We start from the raw sequence: 19,128 nt of genomic DNA, 5'->3' as shown, positions 1-19,128 counted from the left end.
TGATGCAAAAAGGTACTGAATCAAAGATATTCAGCATGCAACTTACTAAGTTCAGGATTACTACTCTTCTGACCACTTACATCTATTAAGATGAAAATGAAAGAACATTAGATTATTTATTAATGATTTGCATGTTGAATGACAATAATGAGCTTACAAACTGTACTGTCAGAAGAGATTAGTTAATGTAAATAACGACAGAAATGCAGGGAACTCTCCTATATTCAACGTTTGAACTGCTTCTCTTCACTGCGCACATAAAGCTTTTGACTTTTACTGCAAAGATCGTAAGAAAACTGCACCATAGTGAAGCAGATGGACTGGATCCAGATATCCAGGAAGCTCTCATTTTAGTAATTTTATACCTTATTTGATTTAATGTATGACATTAAATTCAAGTCACTCAAGATATTGAAATGCTGATTTCCAAAACAAACAGTACTTTCTATTTGTTTACTTGTGCAGACAAAGTATACTATGGAATTAGCTTCCAAGAAATCATTTAGCAAATAAAATACTTTAGTTAATATACGATGCTGATAGCAAACTCATCTGTTTACAACATTCTGCTGCTTGTTCTGGCAAATGTCAAGCTGTGGCTATACAATAATATTTAATTTTTAATGTAAAGTTTAAGATTACAAAATTATCTTGACACACATTTTTATAAACATTATCCTAGATAATGCATTTGTGTATCTCTCTATATGCTGCCTACTAAAATTCATAGCTTATTACCTCACCATGATTTGTCACAGTTGAGAACTCAGTAACAGACTGCTGTTTGGAAGAGGCTTAGTTTGATAAAAAGTCTTTGGCTGGTGTTTTTAGAGTAAATATTTAAGAAACATTTACCCCCCCTCCACTCCATCTACCTCACATGCTGTGTTACTGGTATATGTCACCATGCCTGGCTTATTTAGTCAGATCTTATTCAATTACAGTCTATATATCATATGTTTGAAATGACTTTGAAATGGAATATGTATATTACATAAAGAAAGAGTAACTAAGGCCATGTGAAATAGATACAATTTAAATTGCATTTAGTTTCCCATTGGGAGAAGATAAAGTAAAGTAATATACTATTTATGAAGAAACTCTAACAAATCTACCTTCTTGATTCAACTCAGAGTGAATCTGTTATTTCTGTCTAGTAAAGTATTTTGGAAAGCCACGTCCCAACATTAATTATTAGAGAGCATTTCTAATTCATATCGTACCTTTAAATCTTGCATTTTTAAAAAAGAATTACAAGAATAAGTTTTTTCACTGTGTAATAACCATCTAGTAAAGTTCAAAGAAAACTCTGTGCTGTTACCTTAAGAGACTCCTCTTGTTTGAAGAGATCTTCAAAATCCTTAGCACAGAGTTCAGGAGCATTTAGAAGTTGTTCGACTTCTGATAGAGCTTGTGAGATATGACTGATCTCAGTCAAATAAGTAGAAGGCACATAAGAAACATCCAGCGGCATATCTTCTGTTGTCACTACCATCGTTCCTTCACGGAGAGTATGCTGGTACAGATATACAAAAGAACGTTTTTTAGCTCTTTAAGAATAAAAAAAGGAATTTCCTGACTTTATATCAATTCCAGAATACAGTTGGAAGAGAGCTGGAAATGGGTTAAAAATAAACACACCACAATGTCTAGTAAAATAGTAAAAAGCATTCTATACATATATTTTCATCTTCTAAAATATTTTTGATGAGTTCCACACATGTTAGAATTCCAAGTAAAAGAAGAAATGCCAAAGTCATAGGGTTGGGAAGAAGTTAGACTCTAAAAAAGGCAAAATATCAGAAAAGAAAGTTTAATATTTAATTTTAACTTTTGCTCATTCATGAGAAAGAAATACTACTTCTTTTCTCCTAGTGTTGATTGAGGTACAAGACTCACAAAATGGTTTGACCGAGACTGTATTTACCTTTTGCCCAAGATGCAGACATTGACTCTAGGCTTCAATGTTAGCTTTATATTAAAGTAATCAGCTAATTAAACTGCCAAATAAGTTTGGTTGATTTTAGGATTCCAATTTTTCCAGAAATTCCCCCAAATCTTAGAATGTCTGTTTTGCTTCTACATTTTCTGAACTGGTTTCCAAATGTCACAGATGGTAAAAGCTTCAGGCCTTTTTTAGAATTTGCCAGTAGTACTTATTTCCTTATTCTTCATAAAAGTAATAACTAAATGCAACTTGGCATGCAAATTCAGGAAGATGGATGACCTCTGCTCTTTTCTGTCTACAGTATAGGCAACAACACTCTGGTAATTGAAATTATTTTTTCAGTAACTTTGTGCTCAATTGATCAACTGCCACCTGCCTGTTGATGGGGTCAGCTGAGGGCTTCAGTGGCAGGGTGTCTAAGGAGGTTCAGACAATACCATGCTAATAAAAGGGCTTTATTGCTGCGTCTCTTTGACAGAGCCATGCACATTTTTAAATAACATGATTAAATAGAATTTGGGATCCCATACCAAACTCAACTCCCATACTATAAAAACTAAAACTGATTAGTTTGTCTTCTTTTAATTTCTCAGACTTGGGAATTTCAAAATCACTTTTTGTATGACAGACTAGTAAAATTTATTCTAATTTATTTGTCTCATCTAATTAAGTTGTAGAAAACTCAGAATTGCAGAAGTCCATTTAAAATGACATGCAAATTATGGAATTGGTTATATTTAAGTCAAATTCTTGACACATTATTTTATCATCAATGAAATGATAACACATATATTTCTAACATGCAATTAAAATGATGAGAGAAAGTTGAGCTTGAGTTTGATGAAGACAAGTTAGTATTTAACCATAAATTTTAAAATCTAAATTTTATTTCTGCAATTCAAATCAAACATTTCAGTAATTTAAATATATATACTCTTACATATATAAATAATTGAGTAGGGTATTTAAATGTGAAATTTGTAGTGACAAATTGGGTTCAAAACTACATAGGAGAATTTACATAAAAAGTCGAACAAATTTATTATTACATGCATGCATACCACTAGACAGGTGACTATGTTGTTCTTAATATTTTGAAGTTAGAGTTTGTCTTCCTTGTTTGCACTGACTGCTTTAACATCCATGAGAAAACTTTTCATTATATAAGTGAATGAAATTTCTTACATTTTATATAATGGTATAATTCTTTGTATTTTAATACCTGTTTTTAAATATTTTTGTTATTCGTGTTGAATATAGGGTAAAGAGCAATTTTTGTGTTTTAATAATTATTCACCTTCTTTTTCAATGATGATTATTTTAAAATGAGAACTTCAAAATATGTAAAGAACAACATAACCTCATGTAAAAATTTAAAATACTGCTAATTAAAGAATGTTTTGATGTATGTTCATCTCATTTTTTCTTAAAAGCATTTTTCAGACATTCTTTGTGTGTGTGCCTTGATTGACACTTAGTTTCCTCATGTTCATTACAGACATTTTAGATGTTAGCAGCTATTTAAATTCTTATGTAGAAATTGTAAGTTAAATGTACCGAGTGTATTAACTAAAACATAAACTACAGTGTATAAGGAGGCACTAAGTAAACTTGCATTTTGAGACTCCAGTATATTTAAGAAAGGGTTAATTTTACAATTGACTATTTTAATTTTTGGTGCTTGTGGCTAATTATATTTTGATTTTCATGAAGATGCTTTAAATTAAATGGAGTTGGCATTAATAATTAGTTCTAAATGCAGAGCACAAAAGTTCAGAATTCTAAAAAATAAGACTTGCCATGAAGTAAACTCTTTAACGCTGGTTCAAAGAAACCAAGCAGCTGACAATCCTTGGCTTTATTTTTAAATTTCCATTCCATTTAATTTATTTGTATGTATGTATGAAGATGTGTGTGTATGTTTGCCGTAGTGCATATATGGAAGTCAGAAGACCAGTTGCTGGAGTCATTGCACTCCTTTCTTCCAGCAAGTAGGTTGCAGGCCTAGAACTCAGATCCTGAGCCTGGTAGCAAGTGCTTCCTTTACCTTTTAGGGCATTTCACAGACCCTGGGTTTTCACTTCTGCCTTTCTCTACCTATTTGCGTGTGTTAGCCAAACATTTATTGCAAAACTCTCCACCTGTACTTAAACGAAAGACTTAGCAAAATGTTTTATGACAGTCAAATTCTATTTTTTAAATAGATAAAACATTACATCTAGTTCAGGAAAATGTTTCCTTTATTTTACTAATATGAAGTAATTGTTCAAAGAAATATTATTGAATTAATGATAAGAAGGAGAAGGTCTGTTAATATCTATATTGTGATTATTACCAAGACTAACAGTCAAAACTCTTTCAACAATTCATGCATACTCACAAGAACAGAATAATTAAGCCACTAGCTTTCACCACATGCTTAGACGTGGAAGTAAAATATGGTCATGAACATTTCTAAGCATTAAAATTTTACAATTGATAAAATCATTTGAGAAAAATGAATGATAGAACTTTAAAAGCATCTGGATATGAAAGACTGTAATCATGAATATCCTAAACAACCAATGTGGAAGAAATATTTTTTTCTTATTTTTAATTTTATTCATGACAAAAATATGATATTCTGACTATACCCAAAAAAGTATTTCTCATTATAGTGGATATTGGTACAGCTAGAATTTTAAAAGAAAAATTTAAAAGTTTTTTAATTTGAATGTACTTAATTATGTCTAATTTACAGAACACTTTTCTCCACTATTAGTTTAACATATAGCATCCAGCCAAAACATAGTGCCAAATTTTAATAGTACTGATCAGTTGAACAGTAGGAAACAGGGAGGTTTTTTTTTGAGCTTTTAGGACAAACCATAATAATGTCGATAACTCTTCAATATCACTAGGAAATGGCTGACTCATTTTTGAAAAAAAATCTGTTTAATAAACTTTGAATATATAAATGTGATGTAATACATTTTTCCAACATGTGATAATTTAAATATATAAAGATAAACCATAATTTTTTTGTTCTCATTTTCTATTTGTTCTTTAAATATATATTATTTTTTGACAGAGATATGCAGGTATTACATGTATAAAATGTATCCACTGAATATCTTTCAGCTTGGTTTCATAAAAAGTTCAGACAGTCATTAAAAAGTCAGTGTAATTAGAAGTATCGTGTTCATTTTCTCTTCTTTATGCAAAATTCAAGCACTCATAGTCACATTAAGCCTTTTGATTTGAATTTCATTAACTATGCTTTAAGTAATTATAACCTTCTGAATTCTGATGTGTGCAAATCCTGTCTAACCTTTTGAAAATTGACTTGTTTATGTTAAAGTTTCTTACTACCTTATATTATTACAGACTTGCATATCTAAATAGGAAGGATGCAATTGCCACAAGAAACCGTATTTCTTGCCTTTGTCTATTACTGTTACTAAATATAAATAAACAAAAGAACATACTTTCCTCATTTTTCTCTCAACAACAAAAATAATATGTGAAGGCAAACTCAAAACTTCTATTTTTATTTAGAAATAGATTGTCTAAGCAGTATTTACAAGAGATTATTTTAGGAAAAATACCAAGATTTGCAATCTTTAGGTCAAAAATAGTTGATTATTTGAATCATTTAAGTAGGTACATACATCATTTATGATTTACTAAACATGGTGTCTCTGAAATTTTAGTTATCACTATCTTACACTATATTTTACACTCCTTTAAATTTGTTTCTTGGAAGGCCATTTAACTATGATATTAACAGCTCTGCTTAAAAAATTATGCATTATATTTATTCATTAAACAAAATGATTTCTGCTATGATTTAAAGGATTTCACACTTCTTTAAATGCCAAAGACTACTAAGTCATTTATGCCACAGTTGGGTCAAAGAGACTCGAAAAAAATGGCATACCAGGCCGGGCGGTGGTGGCACACACCTTTAATCCCAGCACTCGGGAGGCAGAGGCAGGCGGATCTCTGTGAGTTCAAGGCCAGCCTGGTCTACAGGAGCTAGTTCCAGGACAGGAACCAAAAAGCTACGGAGAAACCCTGTCTCGAAAAAAAAAAAAGGCATACCATATGCCATACTATCCATACTATGATGACTTTCTCTCTCTCTCTCTCTCTCTCTCTCTCTCTCTCTCTCTCTCTCTCATTCTCTGTATGTACATATACATACATTATATATCATTATATAGAATGTGTGTATAAGATAAAAGATGTCAAAATATCCCATAACTAACAAAAATTATTACCCTAGAAAAGAAACAGTGATGGTATCAACTTTGCTATTTAATTAGTATTGATATAAAAATAAAAGGGAAGATATATCAAACCTTCAAATACAGAGCAAATACTCATGTTTAAAATAAGCAATGACATTACATCATGTGAGTACTCACATGAAATCTTTTTATTTTTAACTGACTATCTTTTTTCAGAATGTCATTATTAAATATTGTATATTATTTAAGAGTACTAGCAAAATGTTTCATAAGTGCAAAGTATGATTACAGATTTTCTATTCACATTGATGAGTCACAAATGAAAAGGAATTGGGAAAGATAAGTTTCTTAAGTGCCTGATTTTAAAGGTATTCAAAGCCAGGCAAGTTTCCTTCTTTAAATCATTAAAATAATATCAAGGATACATTATTATTTATTTCCCCTAGATCAATTATATATAAAAAATATTAAAATTACAAAATTTTACCTATTCGTTTGAACAAATAAAATCCCCTTGCATAGAGAAAACATTGTACAAATCATCCTTTATTGATGCATTTTATATTTTCTAAAATGAGAATGAATTTCTTGAGAACAGTATGTAAGTGAAAGAGGAATACAAATTAAGTTGAATTTGTATGGTTTGGGGTAAACTTTATGTCTCAGAGGACAGGTGGTTCAGGTGTTATACAGGTATAGTACAGAAATAGTATCCCTTATGAAAAGTCTTGTTGCATCTCCTGAATAGCCTGTCTCATGGAGATCTTTTCTACACTATAAAACCTACCTAATTCCTCAGGGTCAAGCTCAATTACACCTAATCCATCTGTAAACCAAATCTTGCAAATGAGTTAGTGGTTTAAAGTGATTATCCTTCAAAGGACAACATTTGCATTTTAATAAGGAATTTCAATGACTGAACAAAATACTAAGTTGGTAGAATTTTAAGCACTAATTATGGTTTGGGAGAGAAATAAGAAAAAAAAAAACCTTTGAAAAATACCAGTAGAAAGTGACAACACACATTACCCACCTTAATAAATATAACAAATAAAATAGAAACTTTATCAACAAGGTTGTATATTCTGGGTAATATATAGCACACACACACATACACAAATAAAATCTTATACATAAGAACCACCACACAGTAGGTTTTAAAAAATAACTTCATGCTTCTCTCTCACATCACACAAAATTTAACCCAAATGGATAATGGACCTTAGCGTAAGACCTGATACTCTGTATCTGACATGAAAAAATAGGGAATGTATTTGAATTTACTGACCCAGGAAATAACTTTCTGAACAAGACCATAATAATATATGCGTTAAGACAAATGCTTAATTAATTGGACCTTGGGAAACTAAAAAGCTTCTTTATAAAAAAGACATCATTGAAGCCGGGCGGTGGTGGTGCACGCCTTTAATCTCAGCACTCGGGAGGCAGAGGCAGGTGGATCTCTGTGAGTTTGAGGCCAGCCTGGTCTAAAAAAAGACATCATTGTTCGAATGAAACAGCAGTTAACAAAAGAAGAGAAAATCTCTTTACCAGTTGTATATTTAATACAAGTTTAGCATCTATAATATACAAAAAACTAAAAATAAAACAAACAAAAAAACTAAACATCAAGGAAGCAAACAACCCAATTAAACAATGGGGTATGCAATTATATGATAGTTCTTAAAGATGAAATAAAAGTGACCTAAAATATATTTTAATAATTCAACATTCTTAGCCACCACAGAGATGCCAATTTAAGCTACTTTGAGATTTCATCCTACCCTAATCAAATGACTTAAGATCCACAAAATTCAACAAAGAGCCAGGCAATAGTGGTGCATGCCTTTAATCCCAACCCTCCGAGGGCAGAGGCAAGCAGAGCTCTGTGAATTTAAGGTCAGTCTGATCTACAGACTGAGTTCCAGTACAGCCAGGGCTGTTTCACAGAGTAAATCTGTCTCAAAAAACAAACAAACAGGCAAACAACAACAGAAAACAAATGGTGGTGTAGATGTGGAGAAAAAAGAATGGCTGTTGAAAACGAAAAAATACTTCAGCCACTATGCATTTCAGTGTGGATGTTCCTAAAAACGTAAAACTCCGATTTACCATATGATGGAGACACTGTTTAGCCTAATTCCAAAGACTCGCATCCTATTATAGAAATAATTGTTCATCAATCTACACTGCTTCCCTTATTCACAACAGTCAGGTTATGGACATGGCTTATATGCCCAGTGATTGATACATAGATAGTAAAAATGTGGTATCTTTACACAGAAGACTGTTATTTGCCTATAAAGGAAAACAAAATTATTAAAATTATAGGAAAATGGATCGATCTGGAAATAATCATTCTAAAGAAAGATATGCAGACTCGGAAAAACAACCCTTGTTTGTTTTCTCTTTTGTGGATGCTAGCTTTGAATCTTCAGATATGTATGTTTCATCTGGAATACATATAGAAATTAAGAATGTTGTAAAAAGTCATGGGAGGATTTAGAGGGGAGTGAGATACAAAGCAGCAGTATAAAGGTTTAACTGGTCTTAATGAATAAGAAATGTTAAACTGGTCTCAAGAAATGTTAAAACTGAAGGGGGATGGGAGGGCAGTATAGAAGAGGGAGTAGGTAAAAGGATAAGTAGCATTAATGAACTTCTTGCAAAAGAGTTACATGGAAACCTATTCACTACTGTAAAATCCTTTTAAGAACATACACATTAGACCATATAATCCCAAAGGCTTACAAGTAAATAGCCCAGCACCAGAAGTGGGTTAACTCTTTTAGAGCTGATGATCAATGAAATACCATAGATATCCCCCTGAAAAATACATGCCAATGTTATTGGTTGTTCTTCAGGACTGACACAGTATTTCTGATGACAACACACTCTTGAGTCACAGACCATGTAGGTACCAAGTTGGTATTGACCTTTAAGCCTCATCCATCCTGTCTAGCCTCCATATTGCTGGAAGGTGTTATTCATACTACTAGAAGAGAAAAGCAATCATTAATCTTTCTCATCTGAGAACCTTGTGAGCTATAATGATGCCTATCCTGGCAAAGAAAAATGCCCAATAATATAATACTGGAACAACACTTATTGGAGCAACCAACTACTTTCTGTTTCCATTTAAGTCCAATTCAATATGATAAAATTTATACCTAGCACTCATATTGAGATTAAGAACCTGTCTCTAGATAGGTTATAGGCCCTAGGAGAAACCAATTAGTATTATTCTGCTTAATGGGAATAGTAATAGATAAACTTCGATTACTGTTAAACACATAGGTCAATGCATTTCTCAGTGTTTATCAGCAAAGGTTCTACTTGCAGTGGGTGGTGATTAACAGTAATTGGCCAAGGTCCAGATAATAAGAAAATACAGAATATCATGAAGGGATGTTGTATTTTGTCAAAAGCTTTTTCGACATCTAATGAGATGATCATGTGGTTTTTATTTTTCAGCTTGTTTATACGGTAGATTATGTTGACGGATTTTTATATGTTGAACCATCCCTGCATCTCTGGGATGAGGCTGACTTGATCATGGTGAACGATGGTTCTGATGTGTTCTTGAATTCAATTTGACAGTATTTTTTTAGTATTTTTGCATCAATATTCATGAGTGAGATTGCTCTGTAATTCTCTTTCTTAGTAATGTCTTTCTGTGCTTTGGGTATCAGGGTAATTGTAGCCTCATAAAAAGAGTTTGGCAGAAGACAATTCCATCATTACAAAAGGCATGAAAATAAATAGCCTAAAATTCTGTTACATTGTCTTCATAAATATGATAAATAACCAAATGTGTTCTGTGATAATTTCCAATCATAATCATTCTGTAATAATATAATATGGTTTCTGGTACTCCTGTAGTCATAAAAAATCTTGATGTGTACTCCATATTATTCCACAACAACAAAATATCAAATAAAAAATTATTTCCTTTATAAATTTATCATTAGATTAAAATGTAACAGGGTATTCAGATTTCAATAATCCAAAACAACCCAAAAACTCTGTTTGGAAAGAAGTGGAAGGAATTTGGAAAGGAAAATGATGATCAAAACCTATTGTATGAAAAATTACTTTGAATATATTGGTGAGGAACTTTGACACTACACCTATCAGAAGATATCAATTCCATCAACAGCATTGATAATTATCTTACAATGTTGATTACGATTGGTTAATCAGTCCTGTTTGAAATGCAAAATGTATAAGTCACTTAATTCATCTTATATTATAACTATTTGGCTTTTTGATTAACAGTAACTTTTGCTTACATGTACTTAGAGCCTACATGTGCAATTTATCTCTCAACCCAGATCAAGGTTTATAAACAAAAGCTCCTAGTGTAAACTGTGCCAAATGAATAATCATCATTATCTATTCAAAAATTTATTGTATGTGCACATCTGTATACAAACACAAAAATGAAAACATTGAGGAAGTAAAAAGGTGCATCATATATATGTGTTCACTATCTTTTCTCAGATGAACAGACTTAGCCTGAAAAAGTCATGAATAATTTCTCAAATCCAGTAGACTACAAACATCAAGGACTTCAGTTTATAAGGATTCACATGGAGGAACATACATTATAAATTAGAAGGCTTGTGAAAAATATGCTAATCTTTGACACGAAAAGAAACAGAAATTACAGAGCTGATAATTTTCACATGTCTGTGTTGGATGGTTATTAGAGCCAACTGAATAAAGTTCTACGTGACTTTACAGTGAGTAAATACTTGTTTCTTTGATGAATTACCGAACAGAATGGTATCATCATTACATGCATTTGTTTGTGAAAACAGGTATGTGATTTACTCATATTTTCACTGGAAATGTTATAAGTTTTCTTCATCAGAAAAATATTGCATTGTTATTATTACCTCTTATTCTATGATCCTTCAACAAAACCTTTTATCTTGAATTCATTTTTGATAAAAAAAAAATCCATACTCTTTCACTTAAGCATGATAAAAACTAAGAATTTCAAGAATTGCATGGATACAAAGAGAGATAAAAAGCTGTGTCCAAAGAAGATGCACTAGAGGAAATAGTAAAGATTTCGGATAAAAATTAAATGACAGCCCATAAACTGAGTGTGGTGAAAGAAAGTCAATTTGCTTTATTTTTTAAAGTTTTCATGATGATGATTTGATAGAAGAGAATAATTATGGCTAAAAATAAAACAGAAGATCTGGGCAGTATACTAGATGAAGAAAGCTATTGCTAAGAATAAAGGATAGAATGAAACAAATAATAAACCGAGAGGCACAGACACTAGCTACAAGAGTGCAGGTATATATGACATGAAAGATAAGGTGATACATATATTTTACTTAGAAAGGACAGTTTTCCTGTGCTAAAAACTTAGAGATCAGAGATGGCTTCTAAGGTTGTAGTTATGACTCAATGGGTAAAGGTGTTTGTTCTAGGGGCAGAAATGATATAAATATAGGACTCATATATGAATTTCTCAAATATATTTTTAGAATCAAATTAAAAGAAAGAAGATAAAACTATGTTTCTATAGTCAAGGTGCACTAAAAGATCTTGAGATATGGCAACAGTTTTACACAATTTAAGTTATAATTGAAAATAACACATAATAATTTGCCAACAGTCTAGTCTACTTTTAAATATTCAAAATAACTTTGCATCTCTGCAATAAAAATGAAGAATTAAAAAGGAGATTGTTTTGGAATGTAGCTAAAATATAGGGAATAAAATACAAATGAATATCCTCAGGCATTTTTTCAAAATCATGCTGTGTATTTACAAACTAACATTTGTATGGCTATGCACAATGATATTAATAGGCTTATAGTATGCAGCATATGTGATATGGATCTCTATGTATGTTGCACGTTCACAAAGAGAAACGTAAGTGAACAGAAGTAGTTTGTGCTTTATTTTTTTTTTCACTTTTATGCATAAGTAGGTAGAGATGTATGAGTTTTACTAGTTGATTTGCAAAGAATAACTACAAAAAATAAAATGAATTGTTCAAAAATATAGATGAATCAAATGGGACATTCTCTTTCATTTTATCTTCTTCTATCACTTCCTGTCTCTCTTCCCCTTCCTTTTTGCGTTGTCCGATGCTAAAGAATGCCTAATGACCGTGTGTTCTCCACTCAATTCACTTCCTATTATTTCCCATTTTGATCACTTCTTATTTCTCTTTCACAACTGAGTGTAGAAAAGAATGTGATTATTAAATTTATTAGACCTGTCTCCATATTCAGAGGGAAAACACATATTTAAAAACTTGCAATACAATTTCACAAAAAAACGGGAGCAAGTTTGCAGGTACAGTTTAGAGTCCAGAGGTGTCCTGTGGTTTTGGTTTTTGTTTGTTTGTTTGTTTTTTGATTTGGGGCTGCTATCAGACATTCTCTCAATATAAGATAAGTCATAAGAATGATATTTTTATTTTTCAAAATAGAAACGTTACTGTGCATGATGAGCCTATCGTATTTGATAATATTTTTCGCACAAATATACTTTATCAGTGTAAAGGCCATCAAATCTCTTTACAGTCATTGAAGAAAATAATTTTCTCTTACACCAAATATACTAGATTATTAGAGGTTTTGATGCATGATGACATCTTGAGATTAATGTACTCCATATTAACAACCTGGTAGTTTCGCCTGAATTTTCTTGTTCTGTCAGTGTTCCAGGAAAGAATTATCACTGAAATTTTGTAATATAAAAATGTAAGCAAGGATTACAATATAAGTATCTACTGATCTACAAGAGAATTTTAAAAATTTAATTTGAAGAAAACATTTTCATATAATCCACTTCCTATTAGATATACTAAAATAGTAATTAATTGAAGTATTAGTTGTATACTTTGCTTTCAAATTCTAATTGGAAATTGAGTATTGTATAGTGCTTTTCCAGAAACCATGCTTTTTTTACTTCTCAAAAGTTCCTGGAATACTGATTTACTGTGCTTACATTTTGTATCTGTACAAATTACCTTTTTGAAAGAACACTGAGTAAAACGATGACTGTTTTGACTTTTTGTACTCTGCAAAAGAGCTATGTTAAGTATTTTTCATTATGATGATTTGCAAAGGGATTTATTAATATTAACATAAAAAATTATATTTGTCCAATTTTAAACTCATTTTTTCCAATTTGGAAAGGACATAGAAAAAAATCACATTTGTCTCAAATTAAATTAACTTAGTTTTTGCATTTTCTTGCTTATAATGCTATCGTGAGTTCATTATATCGTTGAAAAAAATAATTTATATCCAAAGAATGGAATTTATAAATAAGACATTACCGTGTTGTTACATTGATTCTTTGTAGTTATTTCGAACATATATTATGAATGAATTTGGATACTTTAATTATACTCTCTACATGCTGTTTGTCTTATATCTCTTCTTTATATGAGATAAAAAATTCCAATTTCATTGCAATGAATTAATCTTGTAGGATGAGTATCCACGATGCAAATGTTCATAAAAATTATATGTAATATTGGGTTTTGATGATTTCCTTTCCTCATTCAAGATCCTAACCAAGATCCCTTTTTGGAATAGTATATGTTCATCTGAATTCATTTGTCCATACTGGTCTTGTGTTAACATAGTGTACTATGGACCAATAAAAACCTTCCAAAAATTAAGAGAAGTATCCAATGTTTTCATCCTTCATTTGTTATAGCAAGTAGCACTATAGAAACAATAGTAATAAAATGAAAGAAAAGAATATATAATTCACTTTAATATCTCTAAAACTGTACGAAGCGTTAAGTGAAGAATAAACACATTTTCTACTAATGTAGTCTGTTAAAATCTCCAACCTTTTGTGACTATATTTCTTATTTACTACTGAAATCTTCTGATTATGATAGAATAGCTCTTGAGCATCACTGAAAAGAGAATATAAATTAAGTAATTTAAGACTATAGGGAATTTAAAATTTCCCAGAATGACAGATTGATACCATTCATTTATTCATTCATCTTATATCAAATCTGCTCTGAATGAGCCCATATATTGAGGATATAGTCACAGACCTATACTCAAACACTGGAGAGAAAAATGTAAGGAGGAATATATACATATATATGTATATATTCCAAAAATATATACACTTTCAGATTATATATATACATATTTACTTTCAGATAACAGAAAGTGATATAAAGGTGGGGCTAATAATGTAGACTATAGTGGAGATGGCTATAAGAATATTACTGGGCAAAGCACTGCTGTAGGTGATGTATAGAATTTCTGTGCACTCTACATTTTGTAAGATGGCAGAATACAGCAAAGAGTGATTCGTGTTGTAAAGATTTAAATACATCTGAGGTAACCAGTTGAACTATATCTTAATTTATTCAACATCATTTGGTTGAGACACTGCCATTTTAATGCTTTTTTATTTTTAAACAAAATTCGGTAAGTATAGCTGCACAGGTTAATTTTTGAATCATCTATTTAACTCCATTGATCTACATGGATTATGATGGCCAGCATAATGTTATCTTTGTCAGTATAGTTCAAAATTATGTCAGTTACTGTGATAATTTCAATGCAGTTTTTTATGTTTATGATTTCTTTGGGTATTTTAATGCTTTAGTGTTTCAATATAAATTTTAGGTTTTCATTTTCTAGTTCAGTGAGGAAGTCATTGGCAATTTACTAGGTATTGTGTTGAATCTGTGACCACTTCAGGGAATGTAGCCATTATTCACAATGTTAGTTCATCTAGTCTTCTTTAATTAGTTTCTTTATACATCTTGCTTTGTTTATTCATACATGCCTTATATGTTTTTGAAACTTGTATAGTGAGTTAACTTCTCAGGATTTAACTATTGTATAAAAAATTACTAAATTTTACATACCTTTTTTTTGTATTCTGCTAATTTGATAGCGATATTACTACTTCCAAGGTTTTTCTGATAGAGTGTTTAGGGTATTTTAAGTATGGAATAATATATCCTGAAAATAGGGGTATTTTATCTCCTTCCATACCTATAAACCTTTCTATTTCTTTTTTTAATTTATTTTAACTTTATTTTATGTGCATTGGTGTGACGGTATCAGATCCCCTGGAATTGGAGTTACAGAGAGTTGTGAACTGCCATGTGGGTGCTGGGATTTTGAACCTGGGTCTTCTAGAAGAACAGCCGGTGGTCTTAATTGCTGAGCCATCTCTCCATCCCCTTCTATTTCTTTATATTGTTTTATTGTTCCATTTAAAAATTAGAGAAAAACACTGAATAAGAATAGAAAGGGGTAACTAACATGGTAACAAATAAAAAGCCTCTTACTAGAAACTGCTATCATTTTTGGAATTGTTGACCAGTGAGACACCAAAGAACACTGCTTCAGAAAGATTACAGGAAATATATTACCAATGTTTTTAGTTATTCTCCAGAACTAGAGTGTAAAGACCCTATTTCAGAAGACACCATGTACTCCAGTCATAGAGCATGAAAAAATTAACCTGGTACTGACCTGTAATATTCCTCCTGGTACATAGATTTCATAGTGATGGAAGGTGGCATACATAATACTGGAGGAAAAAAGTATTCATCTGTCTTAACAATCTCACCCATTTCTTAACCTTCACTACTGGCTTAGCATGTAATTAATTACTGGCCTGGTATAAGTAGCACAAGTATTATGGGAGTAACCATAAACTTTCTGATTGGAATTAAGGCATATTTCATAAGATGAAACATGTATTATACCAAAACTTGGCCATGAACTTGTTGCTAGAAAATTCTTGGGCTCTACGGGGAACAAACTAATTTTATTCTGCAAAATGGATACTAAACCAATAAAATAAGCTATCTCTCTGTCATCATTGGAAAGGTTCTGTTTGCAGTAGATAATGATCAACACAGAGACAAAGAACTGGCAAGGTGCAGAAAATGAGAGACTACAGAATACTCAGCACTAAAGGGAATATATGTATTATAGCCTTCTTCCCCAGTTGCAGGAATTATTGTGAAAGAGGGGCATAAAATGTGGATAAACACTGGGTGATTGGTGACTACAAAGACTCAGTGTCTTCTGGATACCTCAGGGCAGCTACACATATGATTCACAGTGATCCCAGTATAGAGTTGTTAAGTACAAAATGCTTTCACTAGCTTAAGAGCTTCTGGTATTTCTTAGCTTCTAGAAGAAAGACCAGTTTTCTCTGAGTGTAGCTCCTATATAAATCAACCATACTCCAGTTGAAGGCTAAATAAATATGAATATTTGGGCAGCACATATTTGCCATGATTAAAAACCAAATAAACAAATCTAAACAAAAATAACACAAAATTCTTTCCAAAAACAAACAAACAAAAACAAGATACAAAGTTTGGTGGAAATTAGAATTGATTGAGGAAGAGTTGTAGAAAGGAGGATGAATATAATTAAAACATGCTGTACGAAATTCTTAGAGAATTAATCAAAGTATATTAAGAAAAGAGTAAAGAGGGTGGAATTTCATGTGGTACCACACACATAACCACAGCTTTCTGGAGGAAGCAGCAAAAGGATTTTACATAGATTAAAGATACCCTGGTCTACACAGAAAATTTTTATCCATCTAGACTTACACAGCAAGACCCTGTCTCAAACAAAGGAACAAGACCAGAAAGAGTTGGAATGAAAAGAATTCTAATAGAACATAAAGAAATCACAAGAACTGACAAAGTCAGTTATGTGAAATTAAAGTCTTCTGGAAAGCAAGAGAAACAAATGAATGGAAAGAGAAATTAAAGAATGGGAGAAAATCTGCCAACTAAAATTAGAATATGACCCATCTGTACCACTCCTCAAAATACATTCAAAGGAGTTTGAGTCGTATCACAAAGGCACTTGCACAACCTTGCTGTAGCACTGTACAATAGCAAAGACATTAAATTGACCTAGGTGCTCACAAATGATGGATAAAAAAAATGTATGATTGAGAATTCTTTGGGTATATACCCAAAAGTAGTATTGCTGTGTTTTGAGAAAGGTTGTTTCCTATTTTCCTGAGATATCACCATACTGATATCTAAAGGGGCTGTACCAGTTTGCAGTCTCACCAACAATGCAGGAGTGCTCCCTTTACCCATCTTTTTCAGCATAAGTTGTCATCAGTGTTTTGTATCTTGACCATTCTTGGTCTATAATATAAGGATGTTATTCTGCCATAAAAATATGAAAATATGAAATATGTAGAAAATTGATGTAAATGATAAAAGGGAAATCATCATGTTAAACTTTATATGTGGATTTTAGATTCTAGTAGATCTCTTTTTACTCTCTCTTTCTCTCTCTCTCTCGTGTGTGTGTGTGTGTGTGTGTGTGAGAGAGAGAGAGAGAGAGAGAGAGAGAGAGAGAGAGAGAGAGAGATGAAATTAGAAGGGTGTGTTCATGGTGGTAAAAAAACGGAGAGGAGGAAGAAGGAGGAGGAGAAGGAGAAGGAGAAGGAGAAGGAGAAGGAGAAGGAGAAGGAGAAGAAGAAGAAGAAGAAGAAGAAGAAGAAGAAGAAGAAGAAGAAGAAGAAGAAGAAGAAGAAGAAGAAGAAGAAGAAGAAGAAGAAGAAGAAGAAGAAGAAGAAGAAGAAGAAGAAGAAGAAGAAGAAGAAGAAGAAGAAGAAGAAGAAGAAGAAGAAGAAGAAAAAGAAGAAGAAGGCCAATAAAATAAAAGTAGCATAAAGGAAGGACAGCACAGGGTACCCACTGAAGTGAGTGAGGAGTATCAAAATATATATATATATATACACACACATACATAAAAATCATAATGAAACACAATTGTCTGTATCCTTATTTAATGAAACTAATTTTTACAGAATGTTAAAGATGTTGAGTGGTCGTGCCTTTAGTCCCAGCTCTTGGGAATCAGAGTCAGGTGGATTTCTGTGAGTTTGATGCCAGCCTGGTCTATGAAGTTGATTTCCTGGACAGCCAAGACTCTTAAACAGAGAAGCTTTCTCTTGAAAAAACAGACAAAGAAAACGGGAAAGATTAACATAGTACAGTTGATAATCTTCACATTTCAAGTATGTGTGCGATTGTTTAGATTCTAGTCATTTTATATATTTTGAATTATGTATGATGCAGAAAATTATTGTAAATACTGGTGAGTAATTGAAGCTTTGCAACGGAGACATTCTATTAGTCAAAAGGATTATTATGAAAACGTATTTTCATGAATATGCTATCATATTTCTTAAAAATATATTCTAGCATTAAGTATTAATGCATACTACACAACAATTAATAATAGCTCTGAATTTTCAATTAATTTGAATAAGTTATACTTAGAAAGAAATACATATTAGGTCTTCATATAATTCGTGGTCTTCTATTAAAATTACTTGCACTATTATAGCTATCATGTTTATTTTTATCCCAATTTAAGAAATTAAAATATTATTTATGATTTTGCTTATGGCACTAATTTAAGAATTCAATCAGCTTATACTCTAGTTATCTATTAAACATGTCTGTTACTCAAAGGGTATAGACCTCATCTCAAAAGATTAAATAAAGAGGGGGAGAGTACTGGGGGGAGCGGGAGGGAAATGGAGGCGAGGAGGAGGCAGAAATTTTTTTCAATAAAAAAAGAATAAAATAGAATATTTTCTTACAAAAATCATGTTATACAATAGTCTATATATGAACAAGTGCACTTGAATTACTACATATAAAATATTATAACCATTTTATATTGAGAGTCATTTGGCTCATGGAGAAGCAGAAGAACTTTGAGATAATTTAGCAAAAATGAAGATATATTCTTGCTTTTATAGTAAAAGGGAAAGTGGAAAATGTACTATACATACTTGGATTCATTTTATTCATCTCTGCTCAGAATAAATTGCATACAATGAAAATCTTAAGTAATCTTTGACGAATCAGAATGTCTCCCAGATGGTATGAGCAATTTAATTATTTTTAACCAT

The 19,128-nt window shown here is 31.6% G+C and overlaps 1 protein-coding gene across 2 annotated transcripts in view; it reads right to left on the bottom strand.

The window, feature by feature from the left end:
- Dmd (dystrophin) overlaps positions 1-19,128 on the bottom strand; it is a 2,258,623-nt gene that overhangs the window by 1,220,285 nt on the left and 1,019,210 nt on the right. For both annotated transcript variants that reach the window (XM_057760244.1, XM_057760245.1), the window contains one exon: positions 1,322-1,516. In XM_057760244.1, the coding sequence (XP_057616227.1) occupies positions 1,322-1,516 (195 nt within the window). The remainder of the gene's footprint in view (positions 1-1,321; positions 1,517-19,128) is intronic.

The sequence above is a fragment of the Chionomys nivalis genome, chromosome X (assembly GCF_950005125.1).
Source record: "Chionomys nivalis chromosome X, mChiNiv1.1, whole genome shotgun sequence".
Lineage (NCBI taxonomy): Eukaryota > Metazoa > Chordata > Mammalia > Rodentia > Cricetidae > Chionomys > Chionomys nivalis.
This window is presented reverse-complemented; position numbering and strand designations above follow the sequence as displayed.